Source organism: Agelaius phoeniceus, chromosome 9 (assembly GCF_051311805.1).
Source record: "Agelaius phoeniceus isolate bAgePho1 chromosome 9, bAgePho1.hap1, whole genome shotgun sequence".
Lineage (NCBI taxonomy): Eukaryota > Metazoa > Chordata > Aves > Passeriformes > Icteridae > Agelaius > Agelaius phoeniceus.
The window spans coordinates 10,773,706-10,796,393 of record NC_135273.1 but is presented as its reverse complement, the minus strand read 5'-3'; the positions used below and the strand labels follow the sequence as shown (position 1 = coordinate 10,796,393).

Here is a 22,688-nt window from a genome sequence, read left to right as displayed (position 1 = left end):
ATAAAATAGGACTGACAACAATTCTCCTGAACTACCTATTAACAAAAAAACCCAAAACCATAAATGAGCAAAGGACTCAAGTAGAAGCAGAGAAACAGAGAAACTGCCACACTTTCTTCCCCAGTTGATACTACCTGGGTTCATCTGCAATTGTTCTTTACTTTCTGGGAGCTGAGCAACATGGCATTCGGGAGGACATATGGATGTGTTTGTGTTTCTCTCTTCATGCCAAAAGCTAAGCACAAACTGCTGTCATTCAGATTTGCTAAGCTATTACACTGATTGTTTACCATTAGTAATAAATGGAAGACAAGTTGTACACCAGAACCCAAAGGAACAGATTCTGTTCAAACACAGAGAAAAAAAAAATCTCTTCCTATAAATTCTTAACTTATAAATAGGACAGAAGAATCTTGGTCTTGATGCAGAAGGGTGAGTCACAGTAATATGATTTTGTGTTTTCAGGGCTGCATAATGTCCAGGAACAGCTGTGAGGCCATTGCCATGCTTATTATCAAGGAATTACTTCTAATGGATTGTCTTCACCAGAAAGCTACATCCAGAGCACACAACATGCTCGAGAGTAGTGTTCACAGAAATTGGCTATGAGGAAACAAAGAGAGATCAGCAACACAAGGCTAAATCCTCTAAAACATTTTCTGTCTGAAAAAAAACAACCAAAACCCACAGAAAAATAATATTCAAACTCTGTGCAATGGAGCCCTAAACCAGGGAAAGGTGATTTTTTTTTTTTCAGCCATATCTGATGAAGATAGATCTTCTAATTCTGCATTGTGATTGGGCATCATAGATTAAGGTTTTGTTGGTAACTGTGCAGTTGCATGGAGAACTTATTCCACAGCTTCCTGTCTGTCTTTGGTCTGTGTGGAAGAAGATGCTGAGCAAACACATAAGTATCTCATCACTCCACAAGAGAGACAAAGCCCTGAGAAATGCCTGCACACAAAGAATTTGTAATGCAAGGACCAGATCCCAGTTCCCTTCTAATTCTCCTTATTACCTCTAATGAAGGAATTAGGTACATGGGACTGGAGACTGAAGAGATTTTATATTTACACAGAGGCAGAGATACCCAAATGCTTATGTGCAGTGGAGAATTCAGTGTTTTGAATTGAAGCTGTTCAGAGCAGACTTTTAACAACAATAGAATCAGCAAAGTGATTAAAAATGTAATTTAAGTATTATTATTATTATGTTCTACTGTTTTCAGTAGAATTCATCTTGGTAAATCTCTAAAGATTTTTAAAAGGAAACATTTCAAAACAAAATGGCTTTAGCTTTTTGCACCCAAAACATTGTTATTCTAACATCAATCTCTTCAAGACAGAAAAGTCTTAGATGACCTCAGCAGAAAAAAAAATACTGTTTTGACTAGGAATAAGTGCTTTCAATTAATATGATCTTTTTTCTTTCTCTAAATAACAAAATCCATTATTCATAACGTTCTATATGCAATACAAAACTGCAAATTTGATTTTTGCTCGTCAAATACTGTGTTAATTTAAATGTTTCTGTAAAACATTATCTTTTGAAAATATTGCACCAGCTTTTTAACTGCAGTGTCAGTTTAAGAAAAAGCAACAAAAGTGTGTTGGCTGACAGATTCATGGTAACAGTTGGCCACACTCAAAATTTACTACCAAGTATTTCTCTCAAATCCTCACATGTTCTTCTCAGCAAATGTGCACAGAAACACTGTGAAGGTACAAGTGTGACCTGAAGCATTCACCATGGTATGATTTCACTCCCCTATCCATGAAAAAATGTTTATGAAACAGTGGTCTAGGGTTTGATCCATTGATTTAGATAGAATACATAGCAAGAACTCCTCTGATAGTTCTTTGTGAATGTGTTTTGGTTAATGTCAACCTCAACACCACCCTCAGCACTGCCTCCAACAATTGCCATTGTCATTGCTCTGCTTCCTCAATAGCTTTCTCTCCTTTGCTCTCACTTATCCCTAAAATATTTACCTTTACAGAAACACTGGCTACATTTCAGTCCTTCTGAATGTAGTGGAAGAGATTGCTCCACAGAAAAACTGAGTTTGTGCAAATTTGTGGGAGACCCGAGCCCATCTGAAAGCCACGTTGTGGCAGACAGAAATAGAATTAATTCTGTTTATTCCCACCCACAGCCTGCCTATGCCATTACTCTCACAGCTGTGTGATAAGCATTGTATTTTCCTTGCTCCCCAAGTTATATGCCTTTCCTAGATGTTTTAATTCCCTTTTTGACTGCTATTGAGAAAGAGGTGGAGAGATGGGAATCAAAAAAACACAATAGAAAAGATACAGATTACAGTGCCTTATTTTCAGTCACTTCTGATCCTTGAATTCTCTGTTTGGTGTTCAATTTGACTCTTTTTTTATTATTATCATTATTATTCTGGCTCTGGAAAACCTCTCTTTGTCCTTCCAACAAGAAACCTAAGCCTTTCACTTAGTAGTGCCAAAGCCTTTCACTTAGTAGCACCAAAAGGAAAAGGCCATTTATGGTTTTTGCAATATCTTTTTCAGACCAGACACTTAATTATTCCCATTTTCTCCACAAAGCTTGGCTGTCTCCTCAAGGACCTCTTATTCTCAATTTGAAATATGAGTCATCACTTGTTGGTCTCTAGTTCTCATGCTATTTGCATACAAGTCAAATTCCAAATTTTCTTAGCAGTAGATGGCTTTCTAATTGCATCCATTAATCTTTGCCATCACTCCCCTCTCTCTGCATTTACTAGCTCTTATCAATCAGAAGTTTAATAATCAAGAATATTTTTCTTCTTTATTTTCTTCACTTGCTTCTCCCTGTACTCCGAGCACAGCTAGATAGAAGGCAAAACCCTCGAGTATCCTTTAATTTCATCATTCATTTCTGCATAGCAACATATCTAGACTGCAGAAGGAGTGAGCAGTTGCAATCTGCTGGCAAACATGCCCTACAGATTACACAATCTGCTAATGAATAGATAGAATTTTGCTGCAGGCCTAGCAAGGGAGGGTTGAGTGGTCAATATTCAAACAACATTTTGGGTTTTTTTACATTTTCATTTCCAAAGTGCCACAAAACAGCCATTATTGGGTTATGTCACAGTACCATGTTCTTTTTCCCTTGAAGGTGAACTTCAAAAGATATATAGTATGAAGACAACTTCCGAATTTCATGACCAAAAAGTATGTTCCTACCATGGCACAACAGGGAAAGGAGATAAAAGAGATGTAGTTATGTATCTTTAATACCTCAAAACCCAGAAGGCAACTGAAAAAACCCCGCTGTACGTATTTTTAGCCCAACTTTATGGGACACTGAACAAACTGATTTTCAACTGCTTGGGACCAGTTTTTCATAGGAAAAAAAAAATCAATATTATGGCAACTGGCCTTCTTCCTGGTTTGAACAACCTGTCTTACTTATGGAAATGGATGGAGCTACAAGTTTGAAGCTATGACAGGTCTGTTCTTGCTCTGCCATCAATCCTAGCTGCCTGTTTATGGCCTGCAACTAACATTGCTCCAGTGCTCTCTAAGCTGCTGGCATGTATCCTTCCTTGCCAAAAGGGATATCATCTGTTCCAGAGTACTTGGTATGTCACAGAGGAATTAAAAAGGGATAAAAGAATTGAAGGACATTCAACAAGAGATTATCTTGCATAAATTTTAATTGTCCAGTTTTCAGAAAACAGGGAACAGACTCAGAAGGGAAAGAACACTTCTGAAACTCTAAAGTTGGATTCCGTGCCTTGTACCTCCCTATCATTGGTTTCAACACCCAGTGTGCCCTTGGAGACTTCTGTGAGATACAAAGGCAGACTGTGGTGCTACTCTGAGTGAGGAAATGTCAAAACTGCCACTATATTTGATAGGCTTACAAGAGCAGAAGTGGAATAAATGGGCTTTGATTTCACTTCATATCCAAGAAGAGAGATGGATGTAGAGTAATGGCAAGGGCTTTGTGTGTAATGGCTGTTGTGAGAGCTGTCATGTACTGCAGCCATGAATCAGAAAGTTTAGTAGCAGATGCTGCCAGACACTTCAAAAGTAAAAATATTCACTTTGAAAGATGAGGCTCTGCCTTCAGTTTGTTAACATGGACCAAATTATTGTTAATTATTTGTTTTCCCACAAACTCGGTATTAAAGACAGCACCAGCTTTACAGTGACACATCTTCACTGTCTCCAGAGAAACTACCCAACTGCCAGATCACATCCAACAGATGTGAGCAACAATCCACCTTTCTAAACTAGTAAAAAGTTATCCTTGTTTGTGTGTGAGATGGGAGGCAGAAAAGACAGTCTATACTTGTTTATCTGGTTCACAGCTAACATTACTCTTGAATCTAAAGGTATTACAAGCAAAAGTGAAAACTGTAATTACATTAACCCAAGGACATCTCAAGATTATCAGATTTTCCAGTTACCACCACCAGAGGCTTGTAAAGCAGTTGACTTAATCCATCATTATTGCTGAACTGCAGAAAATTAAAGACTTCTTAATTCTCGGTGTGACACATCCCTCTTCCCATGGGTAGGGAACTGTTTGCATGTGTACTGTGCTATCCATTGAACCACCCTGCAGCCCAAGATAATCCCTTGTAGGTTTTCAACCCTTTTCAGATGGGGTGGAATCTTTAGCTCAAACTGCTGAATGAAACAGATTTAGGCCACTGTATTTAGAGAAAAAATTCTCTGAAGCAAATTATGAGGCTATAAAGAATCATTAATTGTGGTCATAGCATAGGAGACATTTCATTCACCATCCTCTGTTATAGACCATTTAATCCAAACAGAAGTTTCCATTTGAACAAATTTATATTTTGATCTCCAAAACGGTACAGGACAAGGCTCCTCCCTTTAAAAGGGATAAAAACATTCTCAGAGAACATCTCCTTGAAATCTTCTGTTCACTGCAACATTAAAAAAAAAAAAAAAAAGAGAAAAAGACAACCCCCTCCCCCCCCAAAAATACAACCCAAAAAACCCAAAAGCAAAAAAACACCAACCAAAAACCCCCAAACAATTCCAACCATTCAACCATATGCCTTTTTGGTCTCTTATGACTGTCTCTTTGAAAGCCTGACTCACAGCCTGCAGCTAACAAGGACCTTTCCTTCCAAATAAAAAGAGAAGAACAAGAAAATAATTGCTTTTATCTCAGCAAGAGTGGACTGCAATCACACAATGTGCATGACTGACGGAGGCTGGCTTCCCACTGTGCCTAATTTGCTAAGGAAGCCATCCCTTGACCACCACAGGATTGACTTAGTCCACAGTGAGGTGTGCTCAGAGCTCTGCTGAGCTCTAACCTCTCCAACACAAACTGAAAGCCTTCACACCAAGATTTACAGAGGCTACAAGGAGGACACTGCCGGAAATAACTGTATTTCCTTGACTGAAAAAATCAACACCTGCCCTCACATCAGAGTTCTGAAAGTTTCCATAGCGAGGCAGGTCAGAAATAGAATTTTTAGAAGTGTTCCCAAACTGATTTTAGCAACTGAAGATAAGCAGATGCCTGAGAGGTTCCACAATGCCAGGTGGAACTGTTCACCTCTGTGGACATTTTCCACAACCCTTAGAAGAGTGGGTACACAGGCAAGTGTAAAGCACACAGCTCCAGGTCCTAACCTTTATACAAAGGGGCAGTTTACATTTCACAAACAGAACTTCCCTAAAGCAAATCAACTGGCCCAATACCGCAATAGGATAGAAAGTGGCAATCAATCATTCCCATTTCAGCTAATAAGGGTAAATTTTCCACTGTCTTGACAAATAGAAACTTCTGCCAATTATTCCGTGTGAACTACCAGCCAATGCTAGAAAGAACAGAAGGCTAGGCTGCCATTCCTTTAATTTTCTTTCATTTAAAACTCATTAATATAAATAAATTTGAAGTAGTGGGAACCTAGCCAGCATTGAAACCTAAGCAATTCTATTTACAATAAATATCTGCTATCTTGGTGCTACACACTCACCAGGACAATGCTTAACACACTGTGATAAAGGTGATAAACACAAGCAGTGAATATCAAGGAAGAAGAAGGCATCTGTAGTCCATTCATCTTTAAAGAGAAAAAAAAAAGGTAACACTATTCCACACGGCAATTAAAATCTGAACAGTTGGAGGAATAAAGCAAAAAAAAAAAAAATATATCAAGGCAGGCCTGTGGAAAGGGAGAGAATAAAATGAAACAAACAAACAAACAAACACTACAACAAAAATCAAAAATGCAAACCCACAGGAAATATCTGATGCACTAAGTCTCCTATTAATAGCATAAGAGTCACTGGCAGATACTATCACCCAGCATTTGTTAATTAACTGAAGATTCACGGATACAGGGGGCTTGAAAGTGGAAAGAACAAATGGGCTGCACAAACTGGCTCTTTGCAGAGAGCACTGTGCTTCCTACAAGGATACAGCATCTAAATCAGCCAGCAGCACTGCCTGAGTCAGAGAAAACCTCCAGGTAAATTCTGGGGTTCCCACCAAGACCCATTCACTTTTTATGTGCGTATGTCTATGATTTTCCATGCAATGAGTAAAAACAACCTATCTGAAAGGCTTTTATAAAGAAAGACTGCAAAGCTTAGTGCATGTGACTTTCTAGGAAAATGAACAACACACTTCTGTGAAAACAGAATTTCAAGCTATCTACTTGGATTTATATTTTATTTTAATTTGTAACCCATCAACATTATTCCCAAACACTATTTCTTCATGTAGAAGCATTCAAATAATTTTCTTTCTCATCACAGAAGGCTCTATGAACCTAACAAATAAACCAATGTTGACATACCTAAGCCTAGGGATTTACTGCACATTGCACATGTCTCTTCTGGAGACTTGTTGACAAATACTCAAACAGGCTCTGTGTCTTTGGCAAGATCCATGTGGTACATTTTTTACCCCCTGATCTGTGTCATCTGTCATATGACCAGGTAGCACAGTAATTCAGTAAAAGAAAAGAAAACTAAAAAATGTTTCCACTTCTCTTTGCCAGGACTTATACATCACTATGTTAGTAACCACTTTCTGTCATTTCCTTTGGAAAATATTGCAATTCAGAAAAATGCCAAGCAACAGCAATAGGTCGTCAGTTTAAATTGTAAATAATGATTGACTTTGTTCTAATTTTTTTTCCCAAGCATCCTTTTGGAATATGACATTGCCTGTGATGTCTGGTTAAAGGATTTAATTTTGTTCAATAAAGAGACATGAATTGGAAGTCAAAAGCTTTTAGAAATAAATTGGCATGCATGGGCTGTGGGAAGCTCTGCAAATACTGGGTATTTATAGACCCATTTTTTTTCTAGATGGAGAAGAGCAAATAAATTACAACAAACAATTTATTCAACATGATGTTGTTTGTTCATTTCCAGAATGTGAAAATAATCAGAAATTCATGAACAAATCTATCAATTATTTTAATAAATCCAATTACATGCATTCTACCGTTCACTGTTCTAAGTGCTCTGCTTTGCAAAGAGACAAGACTTACATAAATGGTACACTTGCTTTCTTTCATCACAAGCAATCAGTCCTGAGTCAGCTAAGTTCAAAATTTACCTTCTGTTTCAATGGAACTACTCCTAAAAGTTAAATGTGTGCTAAAAGAATTATTTTTTTTTCCCAAAACAAGGCAACTTCAGTAAGTGAGGTACATGCTGACCCCCCTTACGGATCACTGCTGTAGCAAGGTCTCTCATCTAATAACTTCAAGATGAAAAATTTTCTTTTCCACTACTGAAGAAGCCTTTTCTCTCTGCCAAGGAAGGCCTTGTGGAACAAAGGACATTGAAGGCTGCAGCTGTAGTGGTAGAAATCAGCACATACAACTAATATTTAGGGAAAACACACTGTTAGCATTTTCCCAACACTAACTGCAGCAGTGCATAAACCCTCCACATTGAGGGTACAAGTTCTATAAAATTCATGGACTTCAGAGTAGTTGAGTCCTAAATTTTAAAAGTATTTCTGCAGCTATCCACCCAGCCCACATCAGTGAAACAAGATGCAACTTTCAAAGTGATCAGAGTTTCTGAAAGTGTTATCAGAGTTTCAGGGGAGGAGAGGGGATCAGGTCTTAGAAGCCACAGATTCTTCCTTGGTGGCAATTTTTTAAAATGTTTCCTTCAGCTTTTCATTCCACAGCAGGTGTAATAAAGACCTTTAGCTTCAGTATTTTTGCTTTCCCTGTAGAAGTATTCTTAGTGTGGACACATGCCATGCCCTCTTAGCCTCAGGGGACTATTTGGGTGTCTAAAATTAAATGTTTATTGGCAGAATGGCCTGATGTTCTACAGAAACAGCATAAGGAGGGCCTTCAGAAATTCTCTCTGCAAGCCTAACTCTGCTCCTGCTAAAATAAACGTTGAAAAATTCAATCTTTCCACCAGACCATTACCTAGGTCCTCTCATCCCAGGTGTTGCAGCTTTCCTCTGGCACTGGATCATATTGACTACAGGCCAACTTTACAGCAGACATCTGCCAGAAAAGATAGTTCCACACTTCTGCCTGGAAGCTTTTCTCTTCCATCTACTTAGTTTTTGAGCTGGAAAGGGAACAGTTTTCAGGCAGGTCAGTCCTGGATCCAGCTCACCAGATGGCCACACAAACAAGGGTGGCAGAGAAGGGCAGGGAGTGGGAGGGTGCAGGATGCAGCCAGAGGTGATGAAGGTTTTTCAATGCCAGCCTGCACGTTGGCTGAAGGACATTTAAGTGATCTGATCATTTCATTCTTCAGCTCCTAGAGAGGAGCTTCATATCTTCTTGAGGGTCAGTGTCAACGAGATGACATCTCTCCACTAATTTGGAACCATTAATTGCAATTTAAACTGCTCAGCATTGTCCTTTCTGGTTAGGACAGCTCCCTCTTCCTTTCACAGTCTGTCTTAAAGAACACATAATTGTTTCAGTGTAGTGAGAACAGCATTATAGTGACCTCAGCTGCCCAAATACACCCAGACTCTACACCTAGGTGAGTCTACTAACATTTTCTGCCAGTGCAATTCAGCTTTGCCTGTAGTGACTCAAGGACTAAGAAACAAGGAGTAGAAAATGAAAAATTTTGTCAAAAACATCTCAAAGAAGGCATCCAGATTCCTTTCATGAATATGTCAGCATTATAAATTCATAGTAAAGTGTTAGTCACTAGGGTGTCTGAATGATTAAAACCTTCTGGGCTTCGAAGGCATTTTCTCTGCAGGAATTTGTCAAATCCTGTTCAGTTCACCTTTGGGAGCACTTAGAAGACAAATAATGTTACATACAATCTGGTCACTGTTAGATGCATTTCTGCCATTTTAACAAGTCTCTCTCTCTCTTCCAGAGAACAAAATCAACACCATCCAGAAAGTAAGCAAACAATCACATGCATGATACCTCCATTTAATAGCCAGCCATCCTTCCCTCAAGTATTACTGGTAAGTGGTATAGGTGGTACAATTTGGGTTATATTTTGATAAAGTAACACATTTTTTCCAAGGGAAGAGCTACAGAGAGATTCCTGCTACTTAAACAGTAACAGATATTGAGGAAATTAGGAGGGACCTCCAGGGCAGAAATGGCATCATAAAGGTAAAATGAGCCAACACATTGTCACCTACCTTACGTTTGTTTGTTGGGCAAACATACAAGTAGCTCAAAATAGTCTTCAGACCAACTTTATCATTCAGTTTCTCATATGTTGTCCCATAATCTGTTGACCTACAATTCAAGAGAGATTCTTGTAAGTACAAACACTTAATCACAAAACCACAAGTCACTTGGCAGCTTTTCAATATAAGTCATGCTTTAAATAGCAGAATGGCTCTCCAGAGCTTTTTCAATGATTCATGTAGTATATAATGATACTTAATTATATACACACAGCATCATGTGCATGTTTATCATTTGCATTTAAATTAGATTAGGAAAAATTCAACCAGCATCTTCCCAAAGCATCTTAAACATGCCCAATAATAAATACTACATTCTGCATACAGAAGATAATGATTGTCAGAAATGCCAAGTAGCAGACAGCAGGTTATCAATTCATCATATACTCCAAGCTTGGACTGATTTTCTTAAGATGTTCATCTCAGCATATTCCAAAGTAGCTTCTCTAACACTGACTAGCAGAAAGGATGGACACATATGCTTTATTCTTGCTTTAAAAGCCACCATTCAGTAGAGAAAATAAAATATTTCTGAAATTAGGGTTGCTCAGAAAAACACTGACTACATATCTTGGAGAAGAACAAAGACAGTGAACAAATAAGACTCTCCAGTATCCCTGTAGGAGTTACTCTTAACATGTGACTGGAACCAAGATCAATCATCAGCAGAGCTTTTATTCATTTTGCAGCTCATGCTTTCCTGAATTCTGTCCCACTATCTCAGGGATTTAGATAATCAGCCCAGCCCAGTAGAGTTGGCATCCATAAATTGCAGAAAGGGACATGTATCTGGGTAACAGACATTCAAAAGCATAACAAACTCCTGAATCTCATCTGTAACATGTACGAGTGAGCCTATGTAGAACTTCACATGCAAGCAGTAACATGAATTTTCCCTTTTGCTAAGCACTCCAAAACCAGACATTCTGAAGTAAAATCTTGGCACTCATTATTTGCAAGTTCTCTCCTATCAGGGCAAGGTTGGCTAAATTCACAAAGGCATTTAAGACCTTTAATGCTTACTTTTTCTTTTTTTTTTTTGGTGGAATATGGAGGGTGGAACATTTCTGAATCAAGTACCATACCTACATTCATATTATAGCTTCTGGGATTTCAGATTTTGTAATCAGTACATGAATAAAACAAGAAAGCAGCAGCTTAGGGTTTTATCCATGAAAGATGAATTGCACTAAAACGTGAATCTGCATTAAAGTTGAGTCTTTCTATTTAGGAACTTTATAGAAGCCTTTGCAGATATCTGCCTGCTCATATAACAACTGCCCTATGATTTATGTCTATAGATTTCTCCTTCCCTCCAATAAACACACGCCCTCCTGTGTGCATGTATGACCTTTGGTGTTTAGAGCATTAACGTCAAATTCTCAGCTGCTGACTGATCTTTCCCTTTATAAGGTCATCTCTCTCAGGAGCACATATAAACTAACTGAGCTATTTCCTCAGAGGATTGAGGAGCAGGATTCTGGGCTGGTTGTTTCTTTTACTGAATATTTCAGAGATGCTCCAGAATCCAGGTGAGGGGATCCACAGCAGGGTGCTGAACACAGCCTGGCCAAGGACTGCAGCTTCCCTTTGTTACCTCACCCCCCACTCCTATCAGAAATGAGTATTTCTGCTGCTCTGCCTAAACCCCAAAAGCTACCCTTTGTGAGGTTTCAGCTGACAAAGACATGCAAAGAGAGTAAGGAGTAAATTTGACCTGCTGAGTTAGGAAAAATATATTAATGAAATAATGCTGGTTTTTCTTATACCAGTGACAATGAATTCAAAATGGGATCCTTCAAAAGGGGATAGGAGCAAAGAAAATCTGAGACATAAAGCTTGCTTTGAAATTGTTCAAGAAAGGCAGCCAGTACCCCTGCCACAACACAGCAAAATTATGTCAACAGCCTATTGCAAATAGTAATCTCAGAATTGCCAGCCACTTCTTACTTCAAGTCTCTAGGCAATTGTTTTGCATTCACAGCTTTATTTACAGGTAACACTCTATACAGATGGAAGCGTGTGCTTCTGTCAACATCCATAAAAGAAACCGAAAGATTTAAAAGCTTAGAACAACATAATTTTTTTCCAGACGAACGAATTCACAAGCAATCAAAGGATCTACTATTAGATCTTACTCTCATTATTGTGTTCTAAACTGACAATAGCTAGTCCTTCTACCTTCCCATTTACCAGTTTTTTCTTTTGTCCCACTTTACAATTACCCTTAATTTTAAAAGGGGCAAGGGGAGGGGGGGAGGGAGAAAATGTTATATATACAAGAGCAGATAGGCATCCATAAGTGTTTTAACACAAAGAAATGGTAATATAAACATTTGCAGAGCAATGGGAAAAAAGAATTATATCAAAAGGAACCATACATGGGAATAGTCCCTGCCTACATGGGAAGTCTCTGTTGGGATCTAACCCAGGCATATCACCAACCTGCATTTGTCTTATTTCTTATATATATATAAATTATATATATATGTATATATGTATACAAGCAGGCACTGATTAGCAGCCCACATAACAAGCTTTCTTTATCTTATTAAATGGGTGTATAAAGCAGCATGAGACTCCTAACCCATAAAAACACATCAGCCATTGGATGGCCCAGCCTAACCTGGAAGAGCTGCAAAAAACAGATGCACCTCAGCAGGGTGCAGGCATTAATGACAGGGTAGGATCAACAAATTCAATCCCAGTTATCTGAAGGGGAAAGGATATGCAGCAATCAACATCTCCACATTTTGTGTGGAAGGCTGCTCCTCTGAAGTTCTACAGAGAGAAATCAGTTTTAGTCCATCTGTATAACATGAGCAAGCAAATGCCTGGAGAAATCATTGTAAAGCACTAAACCCAGGACTTGCAGAGCTGAAAACACAAAAATAAACTATGCCCTCTAAATAGCTACAGCTAATGGAATAACTATATGTAAATGAGTCAACAGTAAACCTTCCTTTATTGTGTCTTGAGCAGACATGTGTGTTGCAACGGTGTCTCAAATTGTTTGGGGGGAGAAGGGGGATGTGAGTGGTACATTGTGGATGTCACTGAAAGGCAGATGACAGTAGAAGAATAACATTCAGAAAATTAAAGTATTTATATTCAATTCTGAACTTCAAACCTGTCCCACCATATTAGTTGTAATTGCTATCATTAAATCCCAAATTTTACCAGTAGCTGTTTAAAATCCAACTCCCTGTTTTTCCAGTAAAGCGGAAGACAATGCAAGAAGATAAACATTTTCATGATTACTAGCTCATTTCACAGTATAAAAATGTACCAGAATTGTGGGATTGAAGCTCTGGCCTTCCCAGTAATAAATTAAAACAAAACTAGAAACATATAGAATAATTTCTGTTTTGCAAACTATTTGCAAGAAAGCTGACATTTAATAACTTCATTATTATTCATTGGCAGGGCTTTTCCCTCTCCTCCCGTCAGGGTAAATGACATTTCTATTACAGTATTATAATAAACTCCTGCACATTTTAAATAAAGTCACTGAATTCCATTAGTCCACCTACTGTCATGAATATATCTCAATCCATTCCTACCAATATTTCACAATTATAATAGGCATTCTGAATCAACCAGCAACATGAACCCTATGGAAATTTCCTTCTTTGTCAAGGAGCACAGACTGACTTCAGAGTACTGTCAGTTTGAATATATAGATTAAATAAATTCCCTAGCAAGTTGCTGTTTTCTCCTTTGTTACAAATTTAAGGTTGCCCGTAGTTATTTCACATTAGATGCTGAAGACTTGAAGAACTGAACAGTTGATTATTTGGTCAGGAGGCTTTTTTTTTTTTTTTTTTTTGCATCAAGATCTTTCCAGAACACTCTATGAGAAAAAAAAATAAAACCATTACTTGGAGACTTTAAGCTGTCTCATGTCTCCTGCTTATTAAGTACAGCTTTCTTCCCATGTTAACAGATTAAGTTACTTGTTATAACACACATCATTAAGAAGCAATCACTTTAATTGGCACCATTTGCCTTTTTTTTTTTCTTTTCCCACCAGTTACACCTGGTTTACACATATTACCTTGACAGCTTCCCCCAGCTCCACCAAGAGAACCCTGCATTTCATGTCCTTATCCCTCTCCTTCCTCCACAGTTTAATTTGCTGCTCTAACCGTGGTCCAAGTGGCAGCCAGGGCCAGCAGCACCTGTGGTGTGGTCTGTGAGCAGCAGGGCAGGGCAGGGCAGCCAGTCCTGACCAGGGGCAGTGACAGAGATGGGCTCTGGCCTTTTGCACCTTCTGCACATCAATTCACCCCTGGCACAGGCCAGGCATTTTAAAGTTAAGCAATGACTATTAGATCTTGTGTTCCAACCTGACACATAACTGAGTTTGCCACCTGGTTTGCCTCCAAAGGGAATGGCCAGGTGAGCTCAATATTTGCCAGTTGCTATCGTATTAATCTCTGCAAGAGCAGATTTTTGGAAAGAAGCCTTTCAGATTGCAGAACTGCAGAGCCACAGGCTGCACTAATAAAAGGCTTTCAAATTAACACGTTTTTTAATAAAGGGATAATTAAGACATTAAAAATTATCTTTCATGTCTGAATGCAAAAAATACTGGAACTGGTAATTCTGGAGCAAATTCCTGTATTCCTGTATGCAGTGGTTTAGGCCTGTTTGTAATCTCTGCTGTAGAGTTGTTGACTTTTGCACTCTTTTTTTTCTGGGGAGACTTTGAGGTTGAGGTGCTATTCCTTCATCCCTTAAATTGAAACTCTTTACTTTGGTTTCATAGCCAGGTAGTAAAGCTTCCCATTGATTTTTGCCACACCACCATGTTTCACAAAAGCTAGTAATGTCAAAGTCTTCTTCAACAGCTGGCCATTTATGTTCACATGTTCCTCCTGTTAAGCCCTTCACAAGGCATTGATAGATACCATTTCTGGTCTAATGCCTCTTTTGATTTAACTCCTTCATGTGCAACCCTGCTATTTTTTTCCAGAAAGTAATAATGCCTGATCTCAGTTTCTCAGGGTGAAACTTTTTTTTTAACAAGTAAAATTATTTATTTTCATATAAAGTTACTTGTACTTTGCAAATTACCTTGCTTCACCCAGACACTTCTCACCACTGTCTGTCATGTTAATTCATTGTATAAATAATTCCCCAAGGCTTTTCACATTTCTAATGGGATCTGTTTGCTTAGCTCATGGAGACTGACACATTTTGAATTGAGTTATACAATTCCACCTGGAAAAGCAATTGCAAGATATAAACACAGTAAGTCCTCTGTCCTTGGACAAAATTTCCATGTAGAAAAGAGCTTCATAAGAGTATTGTAAGACTGGTTCAAGAGGGCAGTGGTGTGACAGCAGTGCCAAGCCAAACAATTGGTCAGCATTTCTTTAAACATCTGTAACAGCACTTCACATGTCACAACATTAAAACACTTCAAATTTATCCAGGCAGGTTGAAATTAAAATTTTTGACATCTCCAGCATAAAGAAAAATAAGGTATTTCAAAACTCAAGGGACCCACATGCCTCACTCCCTAAGTGAACACATTTCTGATTACTTTTTTCTCATGAGGCTCTCAGCAGGCTGGCAAATAATACTGTTCCCCCTGCCTAGGTGGGCAAACAGAGGGAAAGACTAGATAACTAATCCTACATTTGAAGGAAGTCTGTGACAGAGCCAAATTCAAGTCCCCTCAGGCTCCACCATCTTCCCATTCCATCCTGACAGTTTAAAATTTTCTGGGGTTTTGTGAGTGCAAATAAGGACTGGAAGAAGCCTTGCTATCAATGGCAAACTGAAGAAGTACAAAATTAAGAACAGTTTAAATAGGCATTTTAGAACAGATTCAAGCCTCCATTTTGAAAATATTTTCTTCCAGTCTGATCTGTGATGTAGGTTTTACTTGAAATTAAGTCATAAATTTGTATGAGTTTAATGAAATGTGCATTTTTTTTTCCACTCACAGGAAGAATTTTCTCATCATAAAATTTCCCACCTGCAGAAGCCACCAAAAGGACTTGGAGAGGGAGCAAAAAAATTACATAGAAACAATAGCAAACTATTACATTGACATTTCTCTGCATAATCAGTTAAAGTAATTCAATTTTCTTCTTTTCATTTTCAATCAACTTTTATTTGGAGTAATGTAAATGAACAGAAACCTACACACTCAAATTTCTTGTAATTTTTGGCTTAATATAGTTCAGCTGATTATTGCTATAAATAATTTAAAGATGTGACAAGCAGGAGAAGCAGCTCATATTTTATCATCCAATCCCCATTCTAACTATTGCATTGGATATTTTTTCAAAATGCGACCAAATTCAGAAAGAAAGAATATAGGGGAGTTGGAGGGCCATGAGTTGTCATTTGTAGGTGACACAGATGAGCTTCCTGTCTCCTTCAAGTAATGGTTCAAGAAAAATAAATTTGCCAAATTTGCCTTCCATGCTGATCCAGTGGAGAGTCAGTAACTCAGGTTACCAACTCAGGGAAGCAGAGAATATTTGTTCCTCTGTCAAGGTCAACAAGAATTTGGTCAATTGCTTCAGAAGTCATGGGATGATAGTGGGAATATTCCAACAGGAGACAAGACAGCTTCTATGGGATGAAAGGAAATTCTGCAATCAGGGTGAGGTTATTTCTTACTCTTATCTGTGTCAGATGAAAAGTGAAAGAAATGGTCAGTAATGATGTACATGTAAGAGTTCCCAGTTGGACAAGACAGAAGAGCAAATCCACTCATCCCATAATGCACAGCATTAGACAGCAGCAAGACTTATGACTGTTAAATGCAAGGACAGGGAAAAGAAGAATTCTCCTAATAATCAGGGCAGCACACAATGAGAACCATTATCCTGGGTTGGCTGGGACAGAGCTCATTTCTCCTTAGCAGCTGGTCCAGTGTTCTGCTTTGGATTCAGCATGAGAATAATGTTAGGAACACACAAATGTTTTGGCTGTTGCTGAGTGGGGCCTATGCTAAGTCAAGGACTGGTTAGTGTCAGTAAGAAAGTGCACAAAAAGCTAAGAGGAAGCACAGCCAGGACAGCTGACCCAAACTGGCCAAAGGGATATTTTAACCATCATTCCAGGTTTATATAAACTGGGGGAGTTACTTGGAAGAAAGGCCAATCTCAGTTTGAGAACATTTTGGTGTGTGTTAGCAGGTGGTGATCAATGGTATTGTGCATCATTTGTTTTTCTTCGGGGTTACCTCTCTCTCTCCCCCCCCTTTAATTGCTATATTTTACCTTGTTTCAATAACTTTTCTTGTCTCAAGGGATGAGTTTGGGAGTTTTATTTCTGATTCTCCTCCATATCCTACTGGGGTGGGGGAGAGTGAGAGAGCAGCTGGGGTTAAACCACACCACCTAGCTGGCAGGACTGAAAGTTGACATAAAGTCTCTGCAATTGCCCAAGCATGAGGCTCTAAGTCTTGTAAGTGCTTTTTTATCACCTGAAAGCTTGGACAATGGTGCTGAATAGGCTTAAGTACTCTTGTCCTGAGATCAGAATTATCCACCTGAATTGATCTGCACTGCTCTTGCTGTGATGCAAACCTTGTCTCTCTGAACTGCTAAAGACTGGCTGATATCTATTCTGCTAAAGCATAGCATTCTTTGCAGAGATCAATCACTGCTGTACAAGCCATAGTGAACAACCCTTAGAACAAACTAATCCATGTTGTTCACTCAGCTTCTTCTCAGAGACACCTGGTAAATTCACTGGAAAATAAAACCTGGAGAGGAAATAGTCGATGGCACACAAAATCAATAGTACAGAATCAAAAATATAATGAGGTAAGGCTAAAACACCAATGTAGCTGTATCTGTTTTAACTCTGGTGACATGTGTATTCCATTGCCTAATTCCTCTTCAAATCCTCCTATCTTACCAAACTAGCCATAGCATAACTCAGAACAAACTTCCATGTGAAATAATACAGAGAGTTCCAAGCTTGTAAGATGTCATTAAACAACTTTTTAAACATCAGTTTCTGATGCCACTGCCTTTTATAGCAGAAGTAACATTCCACTCTATTGTGGAGAAGGGCTTTTTATCTTCAGGCTTCAGAGACATTGCTGCATAAAGGTTGGATACCCAAAGAAAAGAGCAACATCAAATATTTTAGCCTGAAAAAAGATCAAATTTGGATTAGATGGGAATGATGCACTTTTCCCCTCCTCCCTTTTACAGCTTCTCTAATTTTAGACGTCCGTCTCATCTTGTTAGATCAGTGAACCCCCCAGCCTTTAACTGCACAGTGTAATGGTTTCCCATGTCAGCAGGCTAAGAACAGAAGATTCTGGCAGTTGATAAAATCCATATTCAGATTCCCCACTCCTCTGCCTGCTGATCAGAGATCAGATCCTGATCACACTCTCATGTAAATCCAAACTAATTACTGTGTAGGTGCACCATCACAAACATGGAACTGGATAGCTTCAATGATCAATTTGCTCTTGCTTGGAAGCAGTTGCTTCCAGGGAATCAGAAGGATTTTGCTGTCAGAATGCAAGACACAGAGATTTTTATTTCAAGTGTACAATTACGGAGCTTTTGTGGGAAAAATAATGCACTGAGATTGGACTGGACTCTGTTCTGGAAGTGTTTCTAAGGCACTGTTTCACAGGAGTGGACTGTAAATTCACTATTTGCTATGGGCAACCCCATTTTGGGGGTCAGCTACATTCTGGAACCCCTCTGTGCTAAGTGACCACTTGCATGATTAGCTCTGGAAAAGGGGATGGGATGTCAAGAGCAGAGGACTTCGGAAAAATAACTTTTTTGTGGAAAATAAAATTTTTGTGGAGTTACCACCTATTTTGCCTGGTTACCAGACTCCCAGCAAGGCTGGTGTTTGCCACTGTGTAAGGGGAAGGAGCTGGGTGTTCCCTCTCCATTGCCTGAGCAGAAAAGAGGGTGACTTTCCAGAACTTTCCCCCCCAAATTCCCTTTCAGCTCCTCACCTCCATGTGGCCTCAAAGACTCATCTCCAGTCCCTCAGTGAGTGAAGAGCAGAAGTCAAGAGCAGGGTAGGGAGGCTGGCAGCCACAGCCCCTTTAGCTGCTCTAATCCAGCGCTGGGTGAAAGCTGGGTGAAAGCCAGCGGTGAGAAACAAAGGAGCAGCCATCAAAGCAAGACCTCCACTTGACCCTCTCAGTGAAAGGCTCAAGAGGCTGGCTCGAGTAGTGCTCTGGCTGAAACACCAGAGCCATCTCTCCTGCTCTTCTTAGGAGTCATTTTGTGCCACAGCATCTGGGTGCACGTGGGAACGACCAGTAACTCCACTAATTTTTGGCAGCTAATTAATATATACCACAAATATAATACCAAACATACCAAAAGCTGACAGGTTATTGATGCTCACTCATCTGATGGTGTGTATGATCCAAGCATTTTCTCTGTCCCTAAGTCCATAGTAGTGGTTTTCAACACTTTTCCATTTGCCATTACAACATCATTTTCAGTGAGAGACCCCCAAGAAAGGAATGAAAGTTTACTGACAACAGGCTTTTTCCTTGTCACCTTAAGGGAATTTTGGGGGATCAGTGGAATATAAGTGGAAGAGCACCAGTCTGCAAAACCTTGTCCACCTGACTCATTTGCCAAAACAAGCAAGCAGGGTAGGATGCAAATTGCTGCCCTTCCTTCCTTCCTTCATCAGAAGCATGAACACTCTGCAACACTGCAACTCAGAATGCAGCCATTCCCACAGGCCCAGTCTCTCTCAAGGCCTATGGTCATCAACAAAACAAATCTCAGCCTAGCTGTGCTGGATATTAAAGTCATTCTTCCATATGTTTAAATCAAAAGCTGCCTTTTAAATTAGGATTGAGAATGACTTATGATTCTTCTTGCCATATGTTTACCGGGGCATACTGACATCAGCACACCCTTAATGCCAAATTCTTGCTCATAAAGCGGTTCCTTGAGTGTTGATTCTTCCCATTCTCACCCCAGTCTGGTGTAAATCACACAAATAGCAGGGACTGGAGCCCAGCAATCATCACACTATTAACTTTCTAATTGATGGTAATGGCCAGAATAAATTTCAGGCACCCCAAGGGGTGGTTAATGGATTTTGTAGCTTGAGGGCAGAACAACAGGAAGCTTTTCCATTAATCAGGGAGATGAGACAACCATACATGTCCTACACTTCCCACCCCATCATAACACTGAGGTCATTGCAGCTTCCCTAAAAAAACCCTCTCAGCAGGCTGAGCTCAGATAGAAAGTTTGATACACTTGTTCAGCAGAGCTGCCTTAGCATCCACAGCCACATTATACATCCAGAAAGCCACTTTATCCCACCTCCAATTAAGAGTAAGGAGCAGTTTTACTGTGCCATAAATGCATTGCAGGTCTTCTGCAGGGTATGTACTAAAAGCCAGAGAAAAGATTTTCTGGCTAGCACCATCCAGGCATTTGCAACACAATATGCAATCTTCATTCTATCCTGCCAGTGCAAATCAACAGCTAGAAAGCTTAAAAGATCCAGACAGCCCAAGACATTATTGTCAAAATCACTGTCCAAGCCCCTTAGTTGTTATAATGGAGTAACTCCCAAGGACCAGTAGCATTTTAAAACCAGCTAAAAATGTGCTTCATGCATTAATTCATACTAAAGTTAGTGGGAAGATGCAATCCCTTAGCCAATACTACTTTTTTTTTTTTTTTGCCTTGCTTTAAAATATCATTATTCCCAAAAAAACTGGATGGGGTAAGAATACAGGAGGGAAAGAGATTAAATTTAAAAAGTAGTAATTCAGAGTGTTTCATTTCACTTGTACCAGCGTTATCATTATCCATTCCATTGAATATTTTATAACACAGTCTGGCTGTCACCCTACAGAAAAAAAAGCTCCAATGAAACAAGGAGAAAAATCCAAATGAAACACACTTTCAGTTTCAGATTATTCCCACATTTTCTGTCAAGATTTCATTTTTAAAATATTGCAGAAGATTTATCTGAATAATGCTGCATTTCCCTGAAGAAAATTGTTCTACTGGAAAGGTTTTCAATTCATTCTCTGAGTCCAAGCAGTGAACACACTGAGCTGCTAGCTCAACTCGTAGCACACCACAGGACCTAAGAAAGAATTTGTTGTTGCTGCATGTAAAAGCTGTGCTCCTGGACTACTCTCCTCAAGAATCACTAATTAATGCTTTTAAGCAGACAAATACAATGAGAGTTGCTGTTTTTCATTCTAAAACAATTTGAGTGATGCAGCTCTACCACTTGTGTCAGCTGCAAATAATAGACAACACCCAGAGCCACGCAGCTTTACTTTTTTCGTCTTGGTTGGTAGAAGAATATTTATCACTCTGTATCTCAAGGATCAGTGGGGTTATAAAGCTTGCTATTTATAGCCACTCTTGGGGTATGGAGCAGGTGACAGCAATTTGTTCCTCTGACATCTAACCTTAGGTCAACTCCAGAAGCAGAAGATGGATTTTTACAGGAAATGAAATGAAAGTACACAGCAGAAGATTAATACTGTTTTCCAGGCCTGCAGAGAATGCATGCTCCCTATCACTCTGCAGGAAAAATGGTCAGGAGCTTGTACTGTGTGTTAAGAACAGAGCAAGCTGTGGTCAAGGTGAGGTGTTCAAACAGTCTATTAGCAAACTGATACACTGGCATCTGGGCAGAGAGGAATTGCAGGCTGACAGTCCAGAAATGAGCTCAGCTCTTCGGGTTCTTTGATTTTCAAAGTCATCTTTAAGTCAGCACCAGCTACAGATAAAATGGGATTTGCTTTTATGTTAGTGGTAAAAGATAAAAGTAAGTTAAAGCTTGGCTGTAAATTCCACATAAGAAACATTTAGCACAAAATCAGGTTACTATTTTGCCCTGCATTGCAACAACATCTTATTTTAAAGAAGTTTCCTGTTTGTGAGAATATAGGGACTTCAGATTGAAACATCTTTAAAGAGTCCCTGACACTAAAATCCTTACTGATGGGCCATATTCATCCACTACTCACAACTCACATTCCTAAACATCCTAAAAAAAAAAATGACCAGAAGACTTATTTACCCCAAAGCCATCTGTTTCTAATTTATTTGGAATTAAAATTATAAGGAAGGTTTTTCCAAAGATGTGGGTGTATAATGACATTAATTATACAATCTACTCATTAAAATCATGCTACCAACAGGAGCTCAGCCAAGTACCTGAAAATTCTTTCCACCTTCTTATAACAGAGCTGTCATCCTCAGCCACCACCAACACCCTTAATAAAGGTGTGTCTTCTAACATGCTCAAAAAATTACAGCTTTGCTAACCAAATTCCACACTTGACCACAAAAGCCCTAGAAACCCCCAGTGTCCCAAAACAGCTGGAAAAAGCCATGCTAATTTCACCTGTGTGAAACCCAAGGCTGGTAGAAAAGAGTTATTAATTACAAAAGGTTCAATTTGCACTTGGAATGGCAAAGGTCACACAGCTACATAACAATTACACCCTCAAAAAGGACCTTCATAAGTCCCTGGACATTTCTCTGGGAGATGGTTGCCAAGTCCTATCCTGCTGTGTGATAGAAAGTCACTGAAAAATGACTGTAAGTGGAAGGTCTTCAATTCATTTTTGATTTATTTGTGTCCAATTAGAACAGACACTTTATGGAACAGTTGCTGTGGTAGCCAAACACTGGAGCTGTGCCCCTGGGTGGAGGGGAAGGGAAGGAGGCAAGAACAGGTGCAAGATTTTAAATGTGCAGTTCAAGTGGGAGCAGACATCCATGGATCTCAGGTGTGCCCCAAGCCCCCTTCCAGCACCATCTACACACACACACACACACCTTTCATCACCTGTCACAGCCCCAGAAACCTCATCATTTGTTGGGTAAAGGTCCTGTGGCAGGTGAAACAAGACCAGACAACTGTGACCAATCCTTCTATGTCTTCACAGGTCAAATTCCTGCCAAAAATGCACTGAATTTCCCTTTTCAGTAGATGAGAATTGGAGGGCTGTAAATACATGAAAAAAGCATCTGTGATTTTTCACTGCTACA

General features: G+C 39.2%; 1 protein-coding gene across 3 annotated transcripts in view; it reads right to left on the bottom strand.

Moving 5' to 3' along the window:
* SORCS1 (sortilin related VPS10 domain containing receptor 1) overlaps window positions 1-22,688 on the bottom strand; it is a 259,953-nt gene that overhangs the window by 134,692 nt on the left and 102,573 nt on the right. For all 3 annotated transcript variants that reach the window (XM_054637007.2, XM_054637006.2, XM_077182900.1), the window contains exon 3: window positions 9,622-9,721. In XM_054637007.2, the coding sequence (XP_054492982.2) occupies window positions 9,622-9,721 (100 nt within the window). The remainder of the gene's footprint in view (window positions 1-9,621; window positions 9,722-22,688) is intronic.